Source organism: Sprattus sprattus (assembly GCF_963457725.1).
Source record: "Sprattus sprattus genome assembly, chromosome: 2".
Lineage (NCBI taxonomy): Eukaryota > Metazoa > Chordata > Actinopteri > Clupeiformes > Clupeidae > Sprattus > Sprattus sprattus.
Genome location: NC_137921.1, coordinates 7,354,700 through 7,369,699, shown reverse-complemented (window position 1 = coordinate 7,369,699; position 15,000 = coordinate 7,354,700). Strand labels below are relative to the sequence as shown.

Below are 15,000 nucleotides of genomic sequence, written 5' to 3'. Positions count from 1 at the left end.
TTGTTTGTTTATACATTTTTTTTTTTATTCCAATATCCAAATGGTATAGGTTTTTGTAATTAAAAAGTAAAGTCATACTGCAAATACAGAGTATAGTTTGTATATTTGTAGATAATAAAACGAAATATTTTGAAGAGCAGTGTCTGCTGTGTTTTGTCAGAATGATAAAACATAGTTTACTGTACAGGAGAGATACAAGTGTACCTCATATTCAAAGCAAGTACAACAAAACAAACACCCAAAAAAACAGAACACAAGCACTGCTACAAAATACGCATCCAAAACAAAAACTCAAACAAGATGTACTTCAAAACAGACATTCCAAACAATCTGTACTACAGTATGTGTCCAAAACAACTAGCTCTTCTCTCTGCAGGATCACTGAGAGAAACTGATGAGCGTTTCTTATGAGATGACTTTATCCACAAACACCCTCACTGTTGACTCCACTTGCGTAAGTCACACCCACCATTTAGCTGTGGGTGCCATCATGTCGAAACATAAACAACACAAACCATCTGAAAGTGCCAAACACTCTCGCGGCCTCTTGTCACCTTGTGTTTGATATGTGTGTGCACAGCCAAGGAGACTGGCCGGGGTAAGTCACATGACCTTCAGTGACCTCCGCGGATGAGACCAGCTTTGTCCCCACGTCCCACTCCATAGCCCCCCCCCCCCCCCCCCCCCCGCCCTGCCCTGCCCCGCCCCGTTGGTTACAAGGCCATGGCCCTATCGCCGGTCCGCCCCTCCTTCCCTCCTCGTCCTGCTCATCTGCTTGTCCTTGGTGCCAGTCTAGACCGCCCGGTAATGTGATTAGCTCTGGATAAATTAGCCCTGCACTGCAAATACCAGCCTGTAGATGGCCCTCCAGCACCAACTAGAGTGGTGGTAGATCTAGCCCAATACCAGCCTGTAGATTGCCCTCCAGCACCAAACCCAGTGGTGGTAGATCTAGCCCAATACCCACCTGTAGATTGCCCTCCGGCACCAAACACAGTGGTGGTAGATCTAGCCCAATACCCACCTGTAGATTGCCCTCCGGCACCAAACACAGTGGCGGTAGATGTAGCCAGCCACTTGTGTATAGATGCAACAGTGTGACCACAGAAAGAAAATGCCCGTTTAAAATCAAGTTCAACATGGCATATATTAAAAACAAAGGAAGGGGGTGGAGGGCAACTTCAGGGCACTTGCTGCAAAGGCAAGATCCTTGTTTCAAAGCGTTATTTCGGGAGACAACGGCTGCAGTTGGTTGTTACCAGGGAAACTGTTGGGACAGGGCTCTGCTTTTTGTTGTGATTGTGTAAGGAGGCTTGAGCTCGGACTGAATGAAACATGCCAGCAGGGATGGAATGGAGAAGCCTGGGCAGCATAAACCAGCCGCCTGTGATGCACTGTGTGGCTATGTGCTATACACTAAACGCTATACGCTATACGCTATACGCTATACGCTATACGCTATACGCAATGTGCAATGTGCAATGTGCTATGTGCTATGTGGCTACGCGCTATGCGCAATGTCCTATTTGCTATGCGCTATGTGCTATGTGCTATGCTAGCGGGAATATCAAGTGTGCAGCAGTGAGCAAACAGCAGTTTGTAAACTTGTTTGAGTGTCTGGAGGCAGGAGTATCAGGAAAGGGACCTCAGTTAGTTAGGCTTTCTGATCTATTCTGGTCTTACTCACTCTCTCTCTCCTCTCCCTCTCTCTCTCTCTCTCTCACTCTCTCTCTCTCTCTCTCTCTCTCTCTCTCTCTCTCTCTCTCCCTCTGTTTTGGCGTGGTAACTGGTTAGACAACAGCAATAATTTAGCATGGAATGGCAGTACGTTTCAAAACATCAGTCCCACTTGAGGGCACTGCACCAGACCCTGAAACACACACACACACACACACACACACACACACACACACACACACACACACACACACACACACACACACACACACACACACACACACTTACGCTGCATCCTAGATTCGTCCCAGACTAGGACCAGATCTGTTTCAGCGTTGATCACTGTCTGATGTCAGGTGTGGCCATGTCTAAGCTTTCCTAAGTCTCACCCGTGGTTCTCCCTCTCTCTCTCTCTCTCCCTCCCTCTCTCTCTCTCTCTCTCTCTCTCTCTCTCTCTCTCTCTCTCTCTCTCTCTCTCTCTCTCTCTCCCTCTGTCTCTCTCTATCACTCTGCAGTGAATGACTTCACGGTGATCAGGAAGAAGTTCAAGTGCCCGTACTGCAGCTTCTCGGCCATGCACCAGTGCATCCTGAAGAGGCACATGCGCTCGCACACGGGCGAGAGGCCCTACCCCTGCGAGATCTGCGGCAAGAAGTTCACCCGCCGTGAGCACATGAAGCGCCACACCCTGGTGAGTCCACAGGGGGGCAGCACTGAGCTCCACCACCAGCCGCTTACATATACAGTTTACAGAGTTACCCACCCCATCCTTATCACAGACTCACTCTTCACAGATTGATTGTTAATTCAGCTTTGCAAATAAAAAAGTCCAAAACATTGTAGTCCAAAACATTGTTTCTAAAACTGATTATTCAAATCCTCGATTGTGATTGGCTAAACGCCGTTGTAAAAATCCAGCATTACCTTACAATTTGACCTCATAACATTCTATGATAACATTCCATATTACTGCGCAGCGAATGGCAAGGCAAGGCTGTGTATTCATACAGCGCATTTCATACCCCAGTGTTCCATCTGGTTGTTGCTTTGCTTCAAGGGTTGCGTGGCAACGATTTATTTAGGAACTATATTTTTTAGTGGCGGAAGAATGACGGTTTATCATTAAACTATTGTTTCTTAAATTAAATTGTCTTTATTTATGAAACCATATCAAATATTTGTAGTAACAGTTTTAGAAAAGCAATAAGCCCCGCGTCCGTGGTTTGCGCTGATTTCGCGTCGTGCCTAACAACTCCCCTTACCTGTTCTAAAATCAGCGCAAACCACGGCCTCTTGGGGCTTATTGCTTAAGTACCTGTCCAGTCAATAGCCTCAAGTACAAAACTTTACAGAAAAGAACTTGATTAGGCAACTTTTCTCTCATAAATGTTACAAATGTTATTTAAGACATTATAGCAGCTCAGTTTTGGAGCCTACAGTAAGTGTATACCATAAGGGAGTACAACGCTGTAAACAGTTAGATGAGATGCTTAGTAAAAAAGCTTCTGAGGGGAATAGCAGTAATATGAACACAAGGGAGTGAATTTATGAGGTGTTTTTCATATCTCCATAATAGAAGTGGTGAATTCAGAGGTTTAAATGTGGGTTAACAGAAAGAGAGAGAGAGAGAGAGAGAGAGAGAGAGAGAGAGAGAGAGAGAGAGAGAGAGAGAGAGAGAGAGATGGAGAGAGATGGAGAGAGAGCGTGTGTGTGTGTGGGAGGTCAGACATCAGGGTCATGTCGGACCACCCTCGACACTGAGCTCATTGTGCAAGGTCAAAGAGCATGAACTCACCCAGTGGCTTGACCTTTTAGGCCGTGGACTTTCTGCTGGTTCTCTTCGTTATCTCATCCATCATCCCATCGTCTGACATGTAAGAGGGAGCAAACTCCCATTTACACCCAGACCATAGCTGGCGCCCCCATCAGGCCTGCATCTGCCACTGCTCCGGCACATCAACACGCACCTCGCTCAGCTTAGCCCGTTGACCAAGCACAGCCTGGATTTGCATTTCCATACATCAGGGTTCCATACATCAGGGTTCCATACATCAGGGTTCCATACATCAGGGTTCCATTCATCAGGGTTCCATACATCAGGGTTCCATACATCAGGGTTCCATACATCAGGGTTCCATACATCAGGGTCTACTTGTTTGAGGGTGTGTCATTAAGTAAGGGATAAAGGCCGCAGAGTTGTCCCAACATACAAAAATATTAGACAAAGTAGAAGCAAAGAACAAACAAGGTATGTGTAACATCAGACCACAAAGGAAACATTTGGTTTAGTCTAAAAAGAAACCAACTTATTTAGTTTCCAGACTAGTACTTCTTTTTCAGTCAAAGATAACGGAGGTGGCTTCGTTAAAATGTATTCCGTTATATCTAAGCTCGAATTCTTGCTAACAGTAATGTTATATGTTTCCTTATGGTGCAAACACTCCAGTACTACAGATACATTTATGGAGTTCTGATGAAAATATTGGTTGGGCAGGTTACTATGGTTACTATTCAACCTATCGTTGTCATAGTTACTATTTAAACATTCCAGAATAAACGTTTCAACCGGATCTGCTTTATATGTGTCTTGATATACAAAAATAAATATGTCATCTCCGTATAGACTTTAGACCCGTTATATCTCTAAAAAATGGCGATTGCTATCCCTCTGCTAACAGCGGAAAATAACGCACTTCAAAGCAAAGTCACTTAGCTAATGCGTCACCCAAGGCACAAGGTGAGAAGAAGCTAACTATTGCTAGCTTTACCAATTGGGAATCACAAGTATTCTCACAAGAGCCATGCATACTTAAATAAACACGTTGATTACCCAAGTATTTGAAAGCTACAAAGTGTTGCAAAGAATAAATACCACTTTAGAGTCCCACATGTGGCTTGAGGCTAGCGACACAGTGTAGCCCATGTCTTTTTTCTGCTTTAGCATATTGGTAGCAAATCTTAATTTTGTGTAAAAAAAAGTCAACAGTTAGTTTAAAAAAGACAGACCAATAATTCGATTTTAACTCACCACAGTCTGCCTAGGTTTTCTGCTGCCGTTGTTTCACTCATATCTTAATTTTGCAGAATTTGTTGAAAAAAAACATAAATTTTTTCAGTTTTTGTTGACAAACAGGAAGTGACATAGTGTTAACACTAAAAACTAAAACTTCCGGTTGATTTGCACGCTCTATACTCATGTGTGGGTTAGAGAATGTTTATTTTTTTTACAAAATAAACTACATATTGCCCCTTTTAAAGATGAAATCATTACAACCATGTGCAATGCACAAGCCTGTGTTGTCTCTGCACTGTAAACGTCCACTTGTGGCATGTTGCAATGCCAAGCTAGGCCACATTATACAGAGCTAGCTGATGGGCATTTTTATTGCACCGTCTCATGTGGTTATGCACTATACAACACTACTGTGCTACACGCTATGCAATAATCTCCCTATTTTACTGCAGTATACAGACATGAAAGCGTACCATGACATCTGTTATGAGGAGAACTTCACCACACACAAACGCGCACGCATCCACACACACACACACACACACACACACACACACAAACACACACACACAAACACACACACACAAACACACACACACACACACACACACACACACACACACGCACACACACACACACACACACACGTGGTGGTGGTTGCCTGTAAAGCCATGGGCTCCTCTGCACAAAGCAGGCCAGTTGCCTGCTTATCTCTCTTCCTCTCTTTGTCTCCCCTTAATGACTCGGATAAACACTGGGGATTTGAGTGCTTTGGCAAATAGAATTTCCAAAATGGTTCCCATAAGCAAACATTGTCTCCTTCTCTTCTCCTCTCTCTCTCTCTCTCTCTCTCTCTCTGTTCTCTTCTATCTGCATGTCTCTTCCTCTCTCTCTCTCTCTCTCTCTCTGTCTGTTTGTTCTTTTGTATTTCTCTCGCTTTCTTTCCTTCTTTTCTTCGTTTCAGTCCATCTCTCTTCCTCTCTCTATGCGTATAAACCAACTGTTACAACAAATGTTTTTAATGCATGAATGTGTTAATGTATAAGATTAGATATTAGAAAGATATTTATGTCAGGTCAAGTCAAAATCTTACTGCCCATTCTCCTCTGTCACACACTCAGTCTTCTCTTCTTAGGTTTATCATTTTCTAGTTCATTGTATTTATTGCAACCAAGTCTTTCATGTTCTATGTCCTATGTTGCATTGTAGTCCTTATGGGAATTGACTGGTAATGACCCCCCCCCCCCCCTTCTCTCGATCTCTCCCCCCCCTTTCTCTCCCCCTCCCTCTCCCCCTCCCTCTCTTTCTCTCCTTCTCTCCCCCTTCCCTCTCTTTCTCTCCTTCTCTCCCCCTCCCTCTCCTTCTCTCCCCCTCCCTCTCTTTCTCTCCTTCTCTCCCCCCTCCCTCTCTTTCTCTCCTTCTCTCCCCCTTCCCTCTCTTTCTCTCCTTCTCTCCCCCCCCTCTCTTTCTCTCCTTCTCTCTCCCCCTCCCTCTCTTTCTCTCCTTCTCTCTCCCCCTCCCTCTCTTTCTCTCCTTCTCTCTCCCCTCCCTCTCTTTCTCTCCTTCTCTCCCCCCTCCCTCTCTTTCTCTCCTTCTCTCCCCCTCCCCCTCTTTCTCTCCTTCTCTCCCCCCTCCCTCTCTTTCTCTCCTTCTCTCCTCCCTCCATCTCTGGCCTCTACAGGTCCACAGTAAGGATAAGAAGTACGTGTGTAAGGTGTGCAGCCGCGTGTTCATGTCGGCGGCCAGCGTGGGCATCAAGCACGGCTCGCGGCGGCACGGTGTGTGTGCCGACTGCTCGGGCCGCGGCATGGGGGCGCTGCTGGACCCCGGCGTGGATGCGGACGGCGACGGTGACGGTGAAGGCGACGGAACACCGGAGCATGAGATGTACGGCGCCGATCCAGACCCCGATGCAGACGAGGAGATGCTGTTGGGGGAGGCGGAGGAGGAGGCTGAAGGAGGAGGAGGAGGAGGAGGAAGAGGAGGAGGAGGGGGGAAATGGAGAGAGCACTCAGGAACGGAGGACAGGACCGACGGGAACGACAAGGAGGAGAGCGATTCGGCGCAGGAAGGCGACCCGAGGCCCGGCCGTGACAAGGACTTCGCCTGGATCTCCTAGTCTCCCTGGGTGACGGGAGGTCACGTTATTTAGAGGAGGGGGTGGGTGGGTGTTTGTCAGCTGGCTTTAAGCAACATCACCACCACTTACACACATGACGTGACAACATTGTTCTTTACACACCTGTTCCTCACTGATAGGTCGGTGTCTGCTGGGGTCAGTTTGAGATCACAGGGCCCATACACACACACACACACACACACACACACATGTGTGTGTATAGTGTTGCGGTGGGGAGAGGACTGAGCAGCTGGCTGGATTGGAGACGACACTCTTGCTTTCATACGCCTGAGTCGTCTGATGGCCAATCGAGGGTTGATTCGTTTATTTTCCGCATTGCTGTTGTTCACTGTTGTTTTCGTTTGTTTTCTGTTTAGTTTTGTACATTTTTTCGAGCAGGAGAGATTTTTTTCCACAGCCCCCACCCCCCACCCCCGCCGATACTTCCCTGACAGCCATCACCTTGGCGATACAATACTTTTTGACGGGTCATGAAGTTCTAAAGGAAAAGCTATCAGCTAGTTTTTGGCTCTTTCCATGCAGGCATCCGTCTGCTTTGGGAGCGGGTGGGAGGGGGTGGAATGGGGTGTGATTGGTGGGGTGGGGGGGGGGGGGGGGGGGGTACCTTATCTCTTGCAATGCCGCTGGTGTCTGGCAACAGACAGACTCTGGCCAAGCACACGCTTTTTTTCCTGCAGAGACAAACTGCTGCCACAGACTTGCACTTTAAAAACACGTCATCAAGATGTCCCACCCCACCTTTCTTTCTCAATCACCTCTCCTTCCCTCCTTCCCTCCCTCCCTTCCTCCCTCTATCCTCTCACTTTCCCAAACTTCCCCCGATCCAGTGGTTTACATTTGAATTCCCCCATAGAAGAAGAAAAAAAAAAAACATTATGGTGACCGCACCTACCTTTAAGGATGCCCCCTGTCCGCCTGACTGTTAGGTTTGAGTGTTTGTGCTAATTGTTTTGCCTTGTACAGACATCAGCTTTCTTGGGTTTGACACGCATGTCAGCTGGCCTCACAGCAGTAATTCTATGGCCTGCCAGTGGCCACATGTACATACAGCGGACATATGAAGACAACAGGATAATGAGGAGACGAGGGGAGGAGGGGGATGACAACACTATGCAGTATGCAAGAACGGACCTTTTACAGATTTCTACAAAGGGACAGGGAGGGAGAGGGAGAGAGAGAGAGAGAGTGAACGAGAGAGAGGGAAAGAGAGAGAGGTAAATATGTCTTATGGTGTTCTGTGTGTGTGTCTGTGTGTGTGTGTATGTGTATACCTGCTCTATATCCTTGCTTGAAGATTCAGCCCTTCCTTTATCCAGTTGGTTAATGTCAAGCAGAGCAGTGTCGTCTAGTTGTGTGCGTGCTTGCGTGCGTGCTTGCGTGCGTGTGTGCATGCGTGCGTGTGTGCGTGTGTGTGTGTGTGAGTCTCTTTTGATTCAGGAGTTGGGGCGGTGAGACTCCTACAGTATATAGCCCAGGTAAGCCATGCTCTTTTATGACTAAAGCCCTCCCATTTCCTTGTTTACTCTGAACTAAGTGCAGTAGAGATCCCTCATCCTCTCAACCCTCTCTATCCTTCTCACTCTCTCTATTTCTATCTCTCTCACACACACACACACACACACATACACTCACACATACATACATCTTATATTACCTACATCCTTTTACAGCTTTTTCTCCCATCCTAATGAAATGCTCTTCAGGACAGTGGACTCTTTAAAGCTCCGTCCTGTGACAGGAAGGGGTGCGGTGGCCGTCCTCCTACAAGTTGAATATTTCTTATTTAAAGATGGCGGAGACACGCAGATATGCATCCACTTTTCTTATTTAATGGACCTCACCGCGTGTCTCTTCTCATCGCTCCTTTGTTTTTTTTCTAACGACTCTTTTTGGTTCATAAAAAGAAACGGAAAAATGTTATATAAATATAAAAAGACGTCCCGCTTGCAGAGCGTACTTGCAGGAGGTGGCCTGTGTTGTAGGGTGATGATTTCTTTTTTCTAATTGTTTATTTTGTCAAAAGCTTATTTATTTAAGAAGAAGTCTTTTATTGTGGAATTACTGTTCTATTTAGACATTCCCTTCACCTGTTACCATGCATACAGTGGGAACAAAGAGTCAGCCAGAATGTGTGTGTGTGTGTGTGTGTGTGTGTGTGTGTGTGTGTGTGTGGATGCAGGAGCATGCATGTGTGTGTGTCCCTCTTTTTCCCATTTTGAAATTCTTTCAATGTTTGTGCCAAGATATTTGACGATGGGAATGAAATTAATTCATGTCTTACTATGATTAACAAATCCTTTATTATCTTATTATCAATTATCTTCAATGTAAATGTTATTATTATTATTATTATTACTATTATTTCTAAGTGCTGGATGCTAAGCTTCATTCTTGTGTGTTTAATTTGAATATCTTTTGTCTTGTATAAGGGGAAAAATACTTTTCTACTTTGCCTTGTTGTGGATAGGAAGCCACGTGGCTTCTCAAAAACATTTCTATTGTGCCAGTTTTTCTGCTTTTTTTGGTTGGTTTTATGATCTGTATTTAGTTTTTACAGAGAAAGAGTACAAAAGTCTGTCCAGCTAACTTACTGGTTAGATTTTGTTGGAAAGATTATATAAATAGCACATGCGTCTATATTTACTAACATACACTAAGTAATGAATATTATACCAAAAAATAGTCAAGTATACATTGTATACATGAAGTGCTTTTGTTTCAGTAGTTGATGTGCAGGTGCAACGCTTTGAAATCATTGTGATATTTTAGTTTGAATTTGTTTGTTTTGTTTGTTTTTTCACTATCTTTTGTTCTTATTGTTTGGGAATGCGTATATTTGGTGTTCTGATCTTATGAAGAACCTCCCTGAGGGTGCGTCATCAGTGCAAGACTGCAGCTTTAACTCTGTTGCCCTTGGAGACAAGTTTCCATGGTGTGCTCTACTGTAAACGAGACAGTCATGCTTTCCAGTGGTGAGAGGTGTGTGCGTGAGTGGAGCTACACGCAAAGGCCCATGGGATATGTAGTTCAGGGGATGTGTTGAGGTCCTTCACCTCCAGGCACCATGTTTGTGTGTGTGTGCGCCCCCCACTGGACCATTCCATGTACTGCATGCATACCACTCTTCCAGTCCTCCACAGCATCCTCCATTTCCTGGTTCATTTAAGCCGTTCTTTTAATCCTTCGACAGCGAAAAAACTTGGAATCTGACAAAAATTTATAATAAATAGAAATAAAAACATATGGAGAAATCATTTCGTATATCTGGAGAAAAGTCAGCTGATCTGTATCGAGTTGTTTTTTATAAGGACCAATGGGGGGGGTTTTGAGGCTTCAGACTGTTTTGGGGGAAAATGACAGTATTGGCCAATCTAGCGGTGCTTCAGTAGTTCATCTCTACGTAGAGTTTGTTTGCATTCCTGCATCTCCCATGCATAAACAGGATTGTTAAAGCGGGTTGAGACAAACAAACAAACAAACAAACAAACAAAAAAGAAATCAGGAAAACCCCTGCCGTTTAAATCCACTGCCCTCCAATGTGCCTCAATGTATTTGACCTTAATGTGTGTGTGTGTCTCTCTTACTGTGTGTGTGTGTGTGTGTGTGTGTGTGTGTGTGTGTGTGTGTGTGTGTGTGTGTGTGAGTGTGTGTAGTGTTATATACACTGAAGAGATGTGAGAATCATGTCTTGACCCCGAGAAGGCAGTTTTTTTTATTTGTATGTATATTGTTGCTATCTACAAAAAATCACAAGGGAAAGGCCTGTTGTTTTAACTATGAACTAATCAAGTGTATTTGAAGCAGTTGGATGTACAAGGTTGTTTGTATGTTTTTTTGTATCTTTTTTTAATTATTATTATTATTATTATTTGTGTCAGACCTGCTTTTCCCTCCATTGCTGCACGCCTGTGTCCCTGTCTGTCTGTCTGTCTGTCTGTCTGTCTGTCTGTCTGTCATACCAAAGCTGTGGAAGTGTCTGCTTGTTAGAGGCCCATTTGAACTGAACTGCAAAACTGGAACCACACAATGAAGAATCATTAAAGTTATTATTAATAGCATTTCAACATCCTATTCCTGAAAGAGGATTAAGACTTGTACAAGATTATCTGTATGTTCTGCAACTGAAGCCATAGTTATGGTCATGCTTAGAAGGAAGAAAAAAAAGCCAACACAAAACGGAATTACAAATTATTGCTTATTGCTTTTGGGTTGGTCCTTTATGAAGAGTGCAGTGTGTATACCTCCATATATATAAATCTATATATATAAATCCATAATGATATATTAGAATAATATATTATTTATTTTTTTCCAACAGGTTTTGAGTTGTATTTCTGTCCGAGAAGGATTGCACTTGAAACAGTTGTTTTGTTGGGGATAACATTTGAATATGACATCATTTTGTTTTGTTCATTGCTCTAAACCTGTGTTTTCTCGTAATGAAGTGTTGAATATCAAACAATCAAGGAGGGAGAATATCCCTCTAGTTTTCTTTTTTTTTCTTTTCATGAACTTTGTGGGAGAAGACAAGTGCTTCATGCTGAAGTCCTGTGTGTGATTGTTTTGGAAACTCACAAATCTGGTCGCAAGAGACCAAGACTACAGGGCCCAGTATCTGCTTTTTTGGGCCTTTTTTTGACTACATGTTTTGTGGATATAGCTTGATTATGATACGCAAAAACCAATCAGTTTCAATAAATTTGGGAAGTGCTGCTGATAAAGTACTCAAAATGGTGGTGTATGTTTGTCTGTTCTTCCTGTTTTTGTTAAGGTATAGTAGGTATGGTTTAGATGTTAACTCACTTACATATATCACTTGATTACCTTAATTTAGCTTGTGTTGTTGTTTTATTAAAAAAACATACATACTAGATGTTTAAAAATAATTAGCTTTACCAATATTGTTGCTTTGGATAATGTGGGCGGGGGAAGTGGTAGAGCACTGCTCTCCCATGCCCACATCCACGGCTGAAGTGCCCTTGAGCAAGGCACCTAACCCCGATCACTGCTCCCCGGGCGCCGCCAAAGGCAGCTCACTGCTCCGGGTTAGTGTAACTTCACTTCACTGTGTGTGTTCACTGGGTGCTGTGTGTGTCACTACCCTGGATGGGTCAAATGCAGAGGTGGAATTCAGAGTGTGTGTGTCTACACCACCTCTGCCATAGAGTCACTTTCACTTTTTCAATGCCAGATCCCTGCGTTTGCCAGCATGTACAGCTACCTGGCACTAGAGGGCGTATCAGTGTATACAACATGTACTTGTTACTTGTATGGGCCTGTAGGATAATTAATCCACATTAACACAGCTGATGGAAGTCTAGCTGGGACACACACACACACACACACACACACACACACACACACATACACACACATACACTCACACATACATACATCTTATATTACCTACATCCTTTTACAGCTTTTGGATGATGGAAGTCTAGCTGGGACTCAAGCAGAAGTTTAAAAGAGACATGGCCGGGGGGGGGCTGTGTGAACCACATTTATTGTCATCATCTCTCGTCACATTGTAGGCATCAGAACATCACAACTCTGCAAACGCAAACGCAAACACACGCCCACACTTTCATCTCTCAACACCACCCCCCCCCCCCCCTCCCCTCCCCTCCCTGTCCTCGCACACTACAGTGAACTCTCTCTTTTTTACAAACAAGGTTCCCATCAAGCAACCCAGTACAGAAGTGGTGCTGGACATGCTAAATAGGAAGAATGTCAACAAAAACATCTCGGAAAAACAAAATCAGTTAAAGCAGATAAAACATTTTTTTTTTTGTTTGTTTACCCAGGAACAATGAAACAGGATAACATAGCCTTTTCCAGATTGAAAACAGGTAAAGAGAATGAGAGCGTTTCTTTACAGGAGTCGATCAAAGAGGCACTGGAAGCATTCAAAGCGGTCTTGCTCTACTGAGCTACCAGCAAAAGAAAAAAAAAAATGTGATATACACTCTAATTTGCGTTTTTAATTAAAAAAAAAATCGCTTGATAGGATTTCTTTGACAATGAGACATTGATCCAAGAAGGAAGGAAGAAATAAAAGACAAGTTTCTCCACATTTCTTGGGTCTTTAGCTTAATGCACTGGGTAAGGTCAAGGATAATGATACTGTGGGAGGGAGCACACGCATACTTACTTGAGTGTAACCCAAGACACGTACAGAGGACACAATACAAACAGGGACAACCGCGTAGATGCAGATCGGAATGTGCAGGGCACAGCAATTTCTCCCCCCCGAAAAAAAAAAAAAAAAAAAACACAAGCAAGTTAATCTTCAAAGTCTGTGTGACCTGACAACAGCTCTGATTATAACATTTTTTTACTTTCACTCACTCACACTTACACACTCTCACACAAAAAAAAATTATAAAACAAAATATTCCTCTAACTGAAATCAATATTTGGAACACAGGGGAAAAAAAGGAGAGAGAGAAAGAGACAGAACAAGATAAGTCTTGAGTTAATTCTGGAGTACATTTAAAGCGTGTCATTTCACAGACAGAAATGATCGCAACACTGCTGTTGGTTGAAACGGCTGATAATCTAACAGTAGAGAGGAAGGTCAGAAAAGGCTAATAAGATGGTCACCATAGGAGAGCCAGGATTAATACAAAAGAAACAAAACAGAGGACAAGCGTATCTTTTTGTAGGTTTTACATTCAATGTTTGTTTTGTTTGCTTTTTTTTTTTCTTTCTTATATCTTCCCACTGCCCTGTAACCAACAATATACAACAAATATTTACATGTTTCTTCAACTATAGTTTTTCAATCATTACAAAAAAAACTGCAAAAAATTCACTGAACAGTTTGTAGCTCATCAAAAACAACACAAAAATGTTTCCATATCATAATATTACAAATCGATGACACAAATATGAAACTGAAAACATATCTCTATGGTGTCCAAAAGAGCCCTGGCATTGATGCACGGTATCAGTGGAGATGTGTCACTGTCGTTGCCTGGCAACGTATTCTGAAAGGATTCTCTTTCCGTCCCCGTCAGTCAAGACCCAGTAAACTTGAACATCTGACCTGTTTCCATTATTTATTTGTCATTGTCATAGATGTTTGACTCCTTTTAGTGCAATTTAAAACATAAGACTGGATGGACTGGACTGCTTACTGAGGGTGGGGACACACGATTGGCTAGTTGCTAGACACACCTACGAGCTCCTTTGATTGGCGCGTAGTGGGTCAGTAGTGGGCCTCTGATTGGCTTGAGGAGAGGATGAAGGATATAATTCTGCTTCATCATTGGTTTATTAACTGTATGCCCCGCCCACGACTGCAAACTATATGTGTTCCTCTGTTCCTCCTTCTTTATGTTGAGAATGAACAAGACCAGTCATATGATCCATTTTGAGAAACTAATGTTCTAAAAGTGTCCTAGACTTTCACAATCTGTGACCCCACTGAATCAAAACAAGCCGCCACTATCTGCCATGGTGATTGGCTGTTGATCTGCTGCAAATAAAGTCAACAAGCGAGTGCATATTTAAAACCTTTATCACCCACCCCCAATAATTTCAAGCAAGAAATACCAAATAATAACATAATATTAAAGATGTAAGATCGCAATATAATAGACACTAACTTTAATTAGTGCATGTTATCAAAACCATACGTAGGACTTGGTGTGAACATGGAAGGAAGCCAACAGGGCTCCACTGCAGGCCATTCCAAGACATGGGACAGAAGACTCTAAAAAATCTAGGGTTAGGCTCTAATCTTGTGGGACTTTAGAATTGTTCACAAATGTCTTTGCACTAGCACAGCTTCCTATAGGACAGACAACACATTAGTCAAGTTCCTCAACCAACCCTGAGGAAGATGCGGCCAGGGCTGTGTTTCTAAGTAACTAAGAAATAGAGTGTGTGTGTGTGTGTGTGTGTGTGTGTGTGTGTGTGTGTGTGTGTGTGTGTGTGTGTGTGTGTGTGTGTGTGTGTGTGTGTGTGTGTGTGTGTGTGTGTGTGTGTGTGTGTGTGTGTGTGTCTGCGTGAGTGTGGGTGTGTGTTCATTCAGAACTCTATCTCTCTATCATTCAACGATGCACAACAGCACTGGACAGTGACACAGCCTCCAGGATACCGGCAGCCTGGACACCAACCAAACCAAACAGCCTCTAAAGGGTTAAACTCTTATAGACTGCTT

At 43.6% G+C, this 15,000-nt stretch overlaps 1 protein-coding gene across 1 annotated transcript in view; it reads left to right on the top strand.

Moving 5' to 3' along the window:
• LOC308360536 (zinc finger and BTB domain-containing protein 46-like) overlaps positions 1 to 6,809 on the top strand; it is a gene marked incomplete at its 3' end in the record, with an annotated part of 78,414 nt that extends 71,605 nt beyond the window's left edge. Inside the window, exons 3-4 of the mRNA XM_080832496.1 lie at positions 2,193 to 2,368; positions 6,372 to 6,809. Of these exons, the coding sequence (XP_080688622.1) occupies positions 2,193 to 2,368; positions 6,372 to 6,809 (614 nt within the window). The remainder of the gene's footprint in view (positions 1 to 2,192; positions 2,369 to 6,371) is intronic.
• Between the last annotated feature and the right edge of the window lie 8,191 nt (positions 6,810 to 15,000).